This window comes from Lytechinus variegatus, chromosome 9, assembly GCF_018143015.1.
Source record: "Lytechinus variegatus isolate NC3 chromosome 9, Lvar_3.0, whole genome shotgun sequence".
Lineage (NCBI taxonomy): Eukaryota > Metazoa > Echinodermata > Echinoidea > Temnopleuroida > Toxopneustidae > Lytechinus > Lytechinus variegatus.
Window position 1 is genome coordinate 20834335 of NC_054748.1, and position 14131 is coordinate 20848465.

The 14131-nt window shown below is 39.1% G+C and overlaps 1 protein-coding gene across 4 annotated transcripts in view; it reads right to left on the reverse strand.

The window, feature by feature from the left end:
• Positions 1-4781: 4781 nt before the first annotated feature.
• The window catches only part of LOC447794 (aristaless-like homeobox protein), a 53445-nt gene continuing 44095 nt past the window's right edge, over positions 4782-14131 (reverse strand). For 2 of the 4 annotated variants that reach the window (XM_041616020.1, XM_041616022.1), the window contains exons 4-6: positions 10857-10988; positions 10026-10238; positions 4782-8975 (exon numbers count right to left, since the gene is read on the reverse strand). In XM_041616020.1, coding sequence (XP_041471954.1) covers positions 8517-8975; positions 10026-10238; positions 10857-10988 — 804 coding nt within the window. In that variant the 3' untranslated portion in view covers positions 4782-8516. Of the gene's footprint in view, positions 8976-10025; positions 10239-10856; positions 10995-14131 lie in introns of all 4 variants that reach the window. The other 2 variants (XM_041616019.1, XM_041616021.1) reach the window with 1 other exon arrangement.

Consider the following 14131-nt stretch of genomic DNA (forward strand, 5'->3'; position numbering starts at 1 on the left):
TCTTTGCATGGACCCTACCACAGGGTGGTAGGGTCCATGATCTTTGAGTGAAGAATAATCTCGGAGATAGACATTATCATTCGCATCGTTGACACTTTCTCTCGCGATCTGTTACTCACAATACAGTGGAAGAGCCGTGGTGTAGTGGTTCTGACTCTCGCCTTGTAAACAGAGGGTCGTGTGTTCGAATCCCACCAAGGTCTAGCGTCCTTTGGCAAGGCGTTAATCCACACTTTGCCACTCTCGACCCAGGTGCTAAATGGGTACCCGGTAGGATGCGAAAGATATTGTATGTTTGATTTTGCCAGCGCCATAATGTGGCTGCGATGAATGCAAGGAATGCTCCCCAGGGAGTGGAAAATGTGCACTTTTCGTGCTTGATTGAAATGAATCCAATGACCGGGGTAATAATATGCTGTAACGCGCTTTGGGCCATTCTGCACTGTTAGAAAATTTATCCTTAAACTAAAAGAAGTTCCTGCAGCAGAGTCTCGAGAACACCTGTAATCTTACCAGATTGCGTAATCTTACAGGAAATTGGTATTTGGTGTGTGTAATCTTACAAATTTCCTTAAAGTAGAAATATATTGAAAATCGTAAAACTGGAGAATCATATATCACAATAAAGGAGAAAATAAGGAGAACACGATGGTGTACATCATTTATCATGGAGACGGATGAAACTCAGTTAATTGATAGTTTAAAGTTCTCTCTCTGAATGCTTCAAACACGCAGAATTACGTCCGCGAAATTGGGGATTTTTTTATGACGTCACTGTCTGTACGTACGAGAGGCGTGATTGGCTCTCCCACGTGAAGCTCCACTTGCATGCAAAACCTGTTGCAAGGGTACATTTTCTCCACATTGTCACTGAATACTTCGATCCCGAAATGATCGAAAGAAAACCCAGAATTTTATCTAGATTTGGATTTTCAAATTGATCGATTTTGAGATGAAGAGAATGATGATGAAGTGAAACAACACAGTGACGTAGTTGGAGGTAAATTGGGGGAATTACGCCGATGATGATGATGATGAAAATTCAACTTGCAACACAATCACAAGTAAAGTCATGTACATACCGATTCGCTACCAATTAATGCTGCTGGAAGTGCTAGCTACACCGCGCGGGCCAAATTGAATTCATGCTGAACATGAATAACCACATCCAGACAGTCTATCATAAGAAGGAAAATAATGATATAACTGTACTTACAAACAAGTGAATAATCCGAATTAACCTGAAGGCAAATCAACTCAACGAATAGCACCAGACGATATGGCATATACACTGACGATAAACTTCATGTGACTGGATAGATTGTCACTCGTTCTGTTAGATGTAACTTTTATCTCATTAATTTGACAAAATTACGAAACTCGGGGAATTATTATTCTATATAAAAATATAGTAACATCTCTTATCATTTTTGAATTATGATAAAACCTGTTTGGAAGGAAAACGTTGGGGTAAATTAAAATTAGATGTAAAAGATCATCCCATCATGCGTAGCATTATGTGATCGTAAACAAACCATCACAACAACACATGCCGTATTGTTTGCTCGCCTTGGCTGAGACTGAGAGAATAGATCTATGCACGTGTTGCACAGCTCTCAATCAGCAAGGAAGGAATACGTGCATGTTTGCGATGGTTTGTTTGCAATGACATACAAGCTACGCATGTTGGGGGGGATTTAAAAGTAATTTCAGTTTATCTCAACGTTTTCCTTCAAAAGAGGTTTTATCGTAATACAAAAAATAATAAGAGATGTTACTATATTTTTATATATATATTCCCCGAGTTTCGTAATTTTGTCAAATTAATGAGTTACAAATTACATCTAACAGAACGAGTGACAATCTATCCCAGCCACATGAAGTTTATGGTCGGTGCATATCGTCTGCTGCTATTCGTTGAGTTGATTTGCTTTCAGGTTAATTCGGATTATTCACTTGTTTGTAAGTACAGTTATATCATTATTTTCCTTCTTATGATAGACTCTCTCTGATGTGGTTATTCATTTTCATGGATTTAATTTGGCCCGCGCGGTGTACGTATAGCTACCACTTGTAGCAGCAGCTGCATGAGTTGGTAGCGAATCGGCATGTACATGACTTTACTTGTGATCGTCAGGCAAGTTGAATTTTCATCATAATCATCGGCATTGTTCCCCCATTATTTACCTCCAACTACCTCACTGTGTTGTTCACTTCATCTTTAAAATCATCAATTTGAAAATCCAAATCTAGATAAAATTCTGGGTTTTCTTTCATTTCGTGATAGAAGTATTCAGTGACAGTGTGGAGAAAACGTACCCACGCAACAGGTTTTGCATGCAAGTGGAGCTTCACGTGGGAGAGCCAATCACGCCTCTCGTACAGACAGTGACGTCATCAAATTCCAGTCAATTCAGAGACCGATGCGAGGCATATTTCGGAGGGGCATTTTAGCGTTTTTTAATCGGCGATTTTCACCTTTTTGTATTATTTTCGGTATTTTTGAATGACCCACTGATGATCCCCACATCATTACCTTTCCATTGATATATAATAAGACCACATTCATAATCAATATATTTCTCCTTTAAATAAAACACTCTTTTTCCCTTTTTCTAACAGACCTGTTCTGTTAAATTGCAGAAAAATTCCTGTTTCATGAATTTAAAGAATGATTCTGGTATTGCTTTCTGCAAAATCTTCTTTTATTTTTCTGTAAAATTAGGGTTTTTTTTAACAGTGTGGGAAAATCGCTTTATAAAAATTGGCTATTATTATTATTATTACAATTTACATGTATTTGCCATAAAGACGGACAAACGCATGTTACAAAAAACACAAAATTTCGGGAAAAAATGATATTCAATCCAACATCTTCACACTGGTCACTGCACTGCAACTCCCGATTACAAGTGGCGCAACTTTCCAACCAATCGACTTGCGCGCCCTGGAATTCCGGAATTTACATATTGCAATACAGTATGACAGAGGTGCATTTGTGCGAACACAAAGGCCATGAGCGTATGTTAAAATATAGTTTTGACTAGATCTAGCCCTTGAAATTGACTACATTGTACCAATCCAGTAAATATAACCATCCAAAAAAAAAAAAAAATCCGACGAAAATAGGGGGGGGGGGGGCGCGCCCGCGGCGCCCCCCTCTGGATCCGCCACTGCCTCCCCCCCCGACGAGAATTTGAAGACCTTTTTTTTGCTTGTCAATTTTTTTCTATCACCAAATCCTTTATTTGTGTTTTTTTCTTTTTTTTGTAAACTTTTTTTCGGACGATTTTGCCCCCCCCCCCTTGGAAAATCCTAGGTACGCCACTGGGGGGGGGGGGGAGCAAAGCCAAAAAGGGAACTTATATATAAAAATGGGCATTTTCATTCAAACGGATATTTTCATCATGAGATTATCATCTGCGTTAAGTAGTTGTGTTTTTGTAGTAATAACATTGAGCAAAGCCCTTTTCAAGTGATTTCTGATTGATAAAAGATATATCTAGGCTTTGTTTTTCTGTGAGCGAATGGTTTGGAAAAATTTCCAAATCTGAAGTTATGAAACTCGCTTTTTGGTCAATCATCGCGCAAATTAGCTGTTAAAAGGGCATCCTTGAGAGATTTTGCGATCGCGAATCGCGAGCTCAAACTTTTAGACATTCTTTGTATTGAAAATTAAAATTTCCAAGCAGCTTTTTTTATGAAAAATGTGTATAATTAAAGAATTAACGCGAGTGAGAAAAGGGTATTTAAATCTGTAAAAAGGCACACATCATTTTGAAAAATAAGGCATTTTTTCCTACTGGGATTTTTTTTTTTTTGGGGGGGAGGGGTGGGCAATATTGCCCCCTGCCTCCGCCGTGATTCGCCGACACTGATTCGTAAAGAGTGTATATATTTCACCCCTATCATGAAAACAGAACATTATAGACATTATTTAGGGTAGTGGAAATGAGACGAAATACTTGTTTAATGAACTGGATGGATGCAAGATTACTTGTTAAGAGTACTTTTTGAAAGTCAGTTGACGGGCTTAGTGTCTATCTAATTATATTATTGCCCCTATACAGATAACTCAATTGGAATTTGCTCTATATGATTCGAGAATTTTTTTTCAGCTTGATTTTTTAACAGTTCATTAGCGGCGTTTATAATGTCATTGCCGAGTGAGTTCCAGTATTTAGAACCGTTAAAAGTATTATAATTTCCCAAAGAGAGTGCGGGATCGGGAAGGTGGAAACGGAGGGATTGTTGGGTTTGGTACTGGGAATTGTAGTGTTTTAACATGTTAATCAATATATTTGACAGTTCATTCAATTTGTACATGAATTACCCTCATCATCATCATCATCATCATCACCATCGTCGTCGTCGTCATCATCGGCACCCCTATCATCATCACCACCCTCATCATCATCATCATGGCTGGAGGACAAGCAATCCTTTTGTCAATAATTGATAAGTCTTTTTTCGTCAATCCATCCATTCCATTTGGTTTTCATGCTTCTACTTGAAGCGGATATTCTTGTCAGCCTCAGTCTTACCATGGACCTACCAGCTGGTAGGTCCATGGTCTGGTAGGTCCATGGTCACACTAGTTTCTATCATCATCATCATCATCATCATCATCACCACCACCACCATCACCACCACCACCACCATCATCACCCCCCTCCTCCTCATCATCATTATCATCATCAATCACCGTTGTCGTCGTTTCTCTCAACATCTCGATGTGAATATCAATGCAAAGAAACAAAAAAAAACAGAACTTCACACTCTTAAAGGATTCACATTGTCAATGACATCAATTAATCTTTATTGAGATCATTTCTGTACATAAAAACATAATATCATCTTCTGTACTCTATCTTCAACTTTACAAACAAACAGAAAAAAAATCACCAGCATTTTTCCTGTACAATTATTATATTCATGCTAATTTCATCAAAAACATGAAAATTAGTTCTGTTCTTGGATGTGAAAATCGAACCTACAGTTCACAGGGAAATGTACAGAGAAAAACCCAACACTGAAAACCAAAGGTGTAAACATCACAATCAAATTACACAAATAATAAATTTGAATACAAATACTGAATTTTTACTTTGTAACTTTGGCAGGATGGTGACGGTCTAATTATTGCTACAATTAAATACTCAAATAATTCTGGTGGCATTTTGGAAGGATGCTGATTTGAGAAAATAAAAGGAACAATACAAATGTGAAGATCTGACTGAAATTCATGACCACTTACTTAGCAAAGAAACTTATTGCTCATAGTGGAATAATGCCATCCTCAATGATACTGACAAGACTTTTCTTTCTAATCCCTTGTCAGAATAAATCAAGTTAATGTCATAGATATATCTCGTTGAGAAAAGCTTAGAAAACTTTGACCCTGTTTGAAAATTTGACTTTTGAAACTCACCACTCGTATAAGACGCACACGACACACAGGTACTGTGTGGCCCTCTATGTACATAATATATGCAGCCTTTCTTTGCTATCTACCCGCTCCATAACAGAATTCCATTTCAATAAAAAAAACATAACAAAACAAACTCGATAAGAGCAAAATTATGATACGAATATCTGTACAATCGAATAGTTATAAACAATACCAAGAGGGGAGACATGGTGATATTAAGAAATAAGAAAATTCGTCACAAAATATTTGCATAATGAATTCATAAAAGCAAACTCAGATGCTCTTGAAAATGAATTTAGACAATATAACATGAATACTATTTCGGTTATTTGTGAATAATAACAATAATAATAAAAAATATAACTACACTTGTCTTGCATAATTTACATATCAAATGATTCTGTGGTTTAAAATCGTCGGACAGGATTCGCAAATTGATTCAAATGAAAAAATAATAAATACAAAAACAATAGATGACACAACCATGAACCAAGTGCACATTAAATAAGTGTTTCTATCATAAGTGCATTGTAGAGCCGTTGAAACGGGTGTTTCTATTGGTCCATTAGTGACCGAGCGGACCCGACACAGTTAGAATCCGGTCTCTGATTGGTGAACGAGGAGATTGGCCTCAACAAGCACTGTTAAAAGTGCAAATTATATTCTCACTATCAAATATATTCCTAGCACACTTAATACTCAGTAACACACGTTAGCACACTCACGGTATGTGGTTGCCGTAGCTGGCAAGATGCAAAACATAAATGATTTTATCGGCAAAAGTTGGCAAAATACTAATAAAAGAATGTCACATGTGAAAGAAATTAGTCTAAAAATGTATTACGGGATTAAGCTTTCCAGCCGATCATCGCAACTACAAGAGACGTTTGGACTTGAAACTGAACCAAATTATCATAAAACAAGTCACATGAACTACAAAGGGCAAGACTTAACGGCTTTCTGGTTGTGCTGACTTTATTTCCTTCTCTCAAACCCCACCCCGGTAGAATCAGGGGTCTGTTGCATAAAACTTTTTACCTGAGAAAACTCTGGTAAAAACTGAAAACTAAGGTTAGTCTGATTTCTGCCATTGACTTTAACACAGGGCAAAAAAAGTTTTATGCAACGGGCCCCAGGAGTGGAAGATCGAGGCGAAAAAAAATGATCAAGCACAACGGAATAGCTCTATTTGCAAGAACACTATGATTCCTATTCCTACTTCTACAAATTTCAATGAATACATTTTGATCTGGTTTTTATTCGTGACGGTGACTTACAATTTGTTTCCGAGAAAAAAATGCGACACAAATATTTCACAGAATAAAACAAATGGTAGACACCACTCACTGTGCTAAAACACACATAAGGCTAACGCTCTAATTTAGCAAATACACTTGGTATGGACTCTATCAGCGTTCATACACTCTACGTGGGGTGTCCTATTAATTTTTCATTTATTGTGAAAAAAGGAGCATTTTTTCAATTAATTCCAAAATCTTCATCTGCGAGAATAATCGATGAATTTTTAGAAGAAACTGGCGTTGAGAGGATTGAAAAACATATACCGAACGCAAACAATAGCACAAAAAAAAACATTTGCAATTGAAATATGAATTATTGATATGATAATTTCCCCCAATAGTTGCTGGGAGAGTAATGATACCTGAACAAGTAACATTTCTTAAAGGACACCCCATCACTTAGTGCTGCAGTAGAAACTCAGTATACATGGTATAAGAGAAATACAAGGTGTGATATAACAAGAACTTTGTTATAACATATATACCAAGAACTTTGTTAAAACATGCTTGTTATAATGAAAACCTCGTTATACTGAGTTTCCACTGCCTTTTTTGATCCTCTTCAGACTACCACCTTTCAAATAAGATAGTCTTCACGCATGTTGCGTCAGACACCTTTTACACCATCATCCATGCAGTAATGCCTTTTCACTTTTCACATTTAAAATATATACACCTTTATTTACCATCCTAGTCCATTTCCCCTTATTGGAGAAATCCATTATCATTTTTTACATCATTCAATTCCAGCTCAGTCAGTAGTCACCAACGAACAAAGTGTTGCTGCCCTCTACGTTCGTTGGTAGTCACCTCCCTCATCCGTTGAGGGTTTCCTGGGAAAGATCCGGAACGCATGCCAAGAACTCACTACCTTTGCACATCTACACAGTTCTAAATCTATTGCTTCTATGCTTTCAAGCTTTTTGTTTTTAATAAATTATTGCTATAGAATTCACGTACTAGGATGGTGATTTTGTACAAAAAAGAGTCAACAATGAATGGTTTACCGGGTCTTGCAATCTTCTAAGGGTGAAAAAAAGATTAATGATCAGCTTAACAAAGTACTTCTCAATATATCCCTTCGCATATTTGCTTCAAGATGGGGAGGGGGTCATAGAGGGCGGGGGGGGTGATCCCCAAGAGTGAGAAGGGTCAGTGTGGGGGGGGGGGCAATATAAAAAAATCAATTATGAGAGAAATGTACTTTACAAGAATGTACACGTTTAAGTACTTTTCATAACAACATCGGGCTAATGCTCTTATACCATGTATACCCAATAAAAAACTTATCTATCATTATTGTTGTTTATTATTTTAATTCACTTTGGTATACACAAGTATAATTTTGGTCTCATTCGTTTAGCTTGTAATCTCATGATTAAAGTTCAGGACATATTCCACCATACCGTAACTGGATAAAAGTTGCTTTCATAAGAAACCTTGCTGAACCTGAAAAGTGCTCATTTTCAAAGAAAATGGAACAATTCCTTTGCCATTTGGTATCCAAATCTTGAGAACATGGAGGATATGCTTTGGTAAGTTTGATCTCATTGTTTCCACAATGAATTTGTATATGTTTAGGCTAATAAGAAAACATGGAAATTATCATCGATTGAGTCTTCATTTTCTGGGGAATTCATTCGGATTGGTCAATTAACGCATTTCCCTTGGAGTGGAAATTCCATTTTGGTTTCGCCCTAAGACAGGTCCTTTTCCAATTGTAGTGGACGTCACACGCGCGTAGTGAAAATAACAAATATTATTTATTTTCATTAATAAAGTATTTACGAGTAACCATTCATCATCCCCATGACCGAACTATGTTCCTTTGCTCTAAGCCTGAGTGCTGCGATGCTGTTAGTACGACGATCCACGCCTCCGACGCCCTCTACGGTCGGGTGCATATCGGTGTACTGTCCGTTGTACGCTGCGGCGTTGAGGCCGCCAACGCTGGACATGAAGTTCGAGCTCGGACTGCTGACCGGTGCGGTCCCCGATGACGGCGGCATACTGGTAGGCATAGAGGTCATCGAGGTCATGTTGGACATAGGGTTCATGACCCCGGTGTTGTTCATTTGATGGGCAGGGACGCCCATGAAGGATGGGAGTGTTGACTGCGGTGCCATGCAGCTGTTGATCGGGTTCTGGCCGGGCATCTGGGGCTGTTGACCGACCGGGGACATGGAGGACGCGAGGGGTGACGCCATGTTTGCTGCCGTTGCCCATGGTGACGATTGATGAATCTGTGGATGCAAATGAAGAAGAGAAAGAACACTTGATTAGAAAAAATTTACTCGGAAGACGAGTATTGATATTATGAATAAATAAACTTGAAACTTTATGATCTTTGTTGATATCAAGACCTACTAGTAGTTACTCCAAAATGTTTCCTGTCCAACTGTATATGATTTTCATCCACGGCTTTGTTTTAACAAAGTTCAACTGGAAAGTATTCAGCAAATTACTTTGCAAAATCATATTTTGGCTTACAGTAAACTTTTCAATACGAAATTAGCCACGCATTAAACATGCTAGAACATGACAAATTTCGAAGACAAGATTACATTAAAGCCTTTGCAAAACCATGGCCGATCGCTCCAAATATTGGCTAATACACTGAAAAGGAATATATTTTACTTGAACAAACGCGTGCACATGCAAAACAGGTTAAACATGAACAACTCAAAATAGTATAGTGCAATATTTTCATGCAAAAACACTTATTGAAGCATGCTGTTAATTTTCAAAAAGCGGACTGACATGATCATGATGATGAGTGTAGTTACGGACGTTAGTTCTGGTATGTTATCAGGGGAAATTGGATGCAAACTCATATAACCAGATAACATTCAAATAAAATAGGAAAGTGATTAGAAGGGATTTGGCTTCATGAATATGAAATACGTTTTCAAGATGCTAATTGGAAAACTTTGTATACAGCAAGGGAAAGAAGGCTGGTTTACAAGCCGCAACAAGAATAAAACATGGTAATGCTCTAGTGAAGGACTTTTGTGCCTCTATGTTACTTTATACATTTTATTTCATTCTATTTATGTTTTTGCTTCCAGAATCGGTATCGAGTGATCTTGAAAAAACGCATGAAGAAGTCATTTGATAATGAAGTGAAGAGAATAATGAGTTCCCAAAACAGAGAGAAATGCAGCCTTCAACATTGGGCGGAGTGAGGATGGTGGAAGAGTGATGGGACGAAGTGAAAGATAGACGATGCCCTATAGGAGAGGAGATGATGATGGTGGTGGTGGTGATGCGTAGCCATGAAAACGGTCATTTACCATTGAGGAGTGGTTACTGGTGTCTTGCGATTCGTTGGTGGTACTGGTACCGGGCGTGCCTCCCACCGAACTGGACGGGTGGCACCCGATCTTCCTCGAGTCGAATTCCCGACGGAGGTTCTGCAGGTTGCGACAGATTCTGAGCATGGCGCCCTCAACGGGAGCTGGGGGTTGATGTGTGTCGCCAAGGACGTGGAAGCCAGGAGAATTGACCTGTTTACATATATATATATATATAGCGGGGTAAGTGAAGTGGTTGGGTAAGCTACTAATTCTACAAAGCACACTTTTCACTCTTAGCTGGCTACATAAGGGTTACACTGGTCTATCGCTAATTTCTTGTACATAAACACAGCAGTATAAATATATATATAATTTGGTATACAAAATTAGGCAGCGGGTTATTTTTACACAAGCTAATATAATTGTGTTTTACTCAAAACAAACACAGCACTGCAGCGGAATATATATATATATTGCTTTTTTGACAGCAGGGTATGTCTAATAATAATTACAGAGTGAACTGTTTGTTATATCACAGCACCTGAGCGTTGAATCAAACAACAGACAATGTTATAGTATAACTCACACAACACCGCAACATCACATGCGTTTAAGTGATATAAATTCTGATTACAGACTAGAAAAAAATGAAGACTTTGCGATATAAATCATTTTAGGGTAGAAAGATATAGATCTAGAGAGGATATAGGATGGGGAATCAAGCGTGTTTTGTTGTGGGGGAGGGGTCTAGTAACACTTTGGGTTAATAATGAAATGAGAGAGGAATGGGAGGGGCGTTACAGGGGTGTAAACCCCACTCTTACGCACCTGTGAGTAAGCATCTGGGCGTGGCGCTATGGGCATCTCGTAACCAGATCCTGGTCCTAGGCCCCTCATGTTCTGGAACTGTTGGAAGCGTTCCCTTTTCCTCCACTTAGCTCGCCTGTTCTGAAACCAGACCTGGATCAGGAGAGAGAAAGGAAAGGGAAATCAAGATGATTGTAAATCGTCACATGAAATCAAGACTTAAATTTCAATCGAGATTGATTAAATTTCAAACAAGATTGATTAAATTCCAATCAAGATTGATTAAATTTCAATTAAGATGGATTAAAATTCCAATCAAGATGGATTAAATTTTCAACCAAGACTCGATCATTCGTTCTCGTCACCGGCCACATGCAGAGCAATAGCGCCAGCTATCTGAATATGCTACACATGCTCTATTGTTGTACAGCAGCTTTATTCGAAGTTCGGGATGGCATTAAAATAATTAAACTGATTAGGTGTTGATAATGACACGTTAAGTGTTTCGGGCTTTATAATGATAAGAAAAATACGAACTCAAGAGATGTTCAACATGGTGTATTTGTTGGAAAAGACTTATAATGAGTACAGAGAAATAGAGGAGTGAGGGAGGAGCGGATAAAAGAAGGAGGGAAAAAATAAAGAAGACGAATATCGAGAGAGGGGGGGGGGGGGGGGGGGATAGCTCGAAAGAAAAGAATAAAACGGTGAACTGATAGTGTAGCGGAAAGTATTGGGGTCACAACGGGAGAGGCTCGGCTTGGCAAGCCGACAGAACACCGCTCGGCTGTCCCAAGAGGGAGGAGTGAGCCGTGAAAAGGTCGCGGAGGTTTAATTCAAAATGCCCGAAGCCATTTGTAAAATATCTTTTTAATATTTATTCTATTTGAAGGCGCTTGGGCAGATGTTCCGAAGTGATTTTTTCCCTCTCCAATCTCTCTGTATCTCTTCGAAAGTGGGCGATGTAGTAGAGTAGTTCATCTTTTCACGATATATTCCTCTTACAGTCCGTCCAAGTCCAAGTGCCACATTGGTACTGACTCATTTGGAGACGTTTAGTGTTTCTCATTTTTTCAGAGAATATTATGTTCCCAGTACCTTACTGTTTCTTTTTATTCAAAATCACCATAGCGTACGTTGCACACAATACCTTCCGAATAATGCTAATAACCCCCTCCCCCCAAAAAATAATAATAAAGAGAGAAAGAAAGTAAGTCGAGAGTTAGGTGGCGAAGAGACAGAGAGAGAGAGAGAGAGAGCAACAAGCGTTGGACATGTTGGAAGAAGATGGACTAAGAACATGAAGAAAAGGTAATATAAATAGAATACGTAGGAACTCAAGGAGATCAAAGTGTCAATATTAAAATGATAAGGGGGAGGGAGACGAGCTAGGGGGGGGGGGGGGGGTAAAGGGAAAAGTTGTGTCCAAGTGAGGGGGGGCAAAAGGAGAAATCGGGTCAGTGTTTTCTAATTTTTCCCATTTCACGGGCTACGCAGCGTGGAAACCGCTGAGAGAAACGCTCTCGTGGGAGACCAATATGAAAGATTAAAAAATATCTCGGTATTTTGTTTCTTTCCTCCCTGCCGAACCAAACCACCTACATGTTGCAATACCGGTCGGAGAAATACAACGTAAAATTGTCTTCCCTGATCGTGTACTAAAGGGTACCAAAGCTCATACCCATGGACAATTCGCTGTGAAAAAGAAAACGTCTAAACGTATCACCACACAATACACATACTGTTCTTTCTTAAACAAAAAATAGGTCATACTTAAACATGATGAAAATAAAAGGGCAATTAACTTCACCCATCGGCACGTAGATAAAATTGGTTAAAACAGTATTCTACTTCACTTTGTTTTTATTTCGCTAAAAGCTTTCGTGTCTCGTTTTCACAGTCAAGTTTGTTTTCGGTTTTAAACCCTAATTTCATTTCCAAACAAAAGAACCAAGTCACAGATAGGGAAAGAGGGAAGGGGGGGGGGGGGTAAGATTCCTAAAGAGTGAAATGAGATAACGCACTGAGTGACATACACACCATTAATGTTAGATTGTATTTCTTGGCGACGGATTTAGAGAAATCACTCGGGAGCAAGTCCGGAGCGTACGAAAAAATGGAGGATATTTCTTGGGTTGCTATGGATACGAGACGCGTTCTTGCCTGTATGGGATAACTTTCTGCGAAGAGCTTTGTTTCATCACGGAGATTCACATATTTATGTGAAGAAAAGGAGAGAAAGGGGTGATATTGTAACATCATACATTGTAAAAGCCGTGGTGTTAAAACTGACACCAATTGGTGTTAATAGAGGACCACACCCCGAGGTGTTGAAATTACACCCTAGAGATTGAACATAACACCAAAGAGTGTAAATGTAACAACCAAAGGTGTTGTAATAACACCTATAGGTGTAAAACTAACACCACCAATTTAACACCGGTGTAAAATAACTGGTGTGGTCCTCTATGTACACCGGTTAACACCACAGTATTTGCTGTGTATAGAGGTGAGAGATGGTGTGGGAGGGGCACATTAAATGGCCTTTAAATGGAAATAAAGTAAGGAGAAGGTAGATGCAGCAGGAGTTTGGTGGACGGTGGAAAAGGATACCAAACCGTATCGAAACCGAACAACTTTTCCACCTGCGGAGCGCGCTTCGCCTTTCTCCGTCGACCCCCAATTCGGAGCACCTCTCTCAAGATCGTTACATTTTCCCCCGACAGCGAGGGAGATATCGGAAACTCCTGGACAGGTGCTCCGACACGAAACAAAAGAACCCAATCCCGCAGATAACCCCAGACATTCTCGCATGTGTTTGTTGCTCATGAAAACAAGTGTTTATGTTACACGTCGAGACGCAGAGCTCGCCATATGCCGCCTAAATTCGTCTCACTCACAACAGACTGATACATGGGAAAACAAAGGCATGATACCCCTTTGTCAACATCAAAGAGACATTAAGGGGAAGAAAAACATTAGAAGGGATACGTGCTCGATCGCTGCGATGCGTTCGAGAAATTTCTGGCAGGGCATGTTTGGGGCCTGGGCGTATTTTTGTTAGGATTTTCATCGAAACATTAACAAAATTTAGTGAGGTTATTCGTCAGTAGCCGTGTTTTTTAAAGGGTGGCGATCTGATCAGCAATGTTCCTGTACATGTTGTAGGTTAAATCCACTTACAGAATGCACAGCGTATGGTATTGCGGTATGTCTGAAATTTGTGTGATTCTAGTTAGTATGGTGTTGTGAAATTGACAAATCCTGAGCGATGTGCATGGAATTTTCAGAGCGGT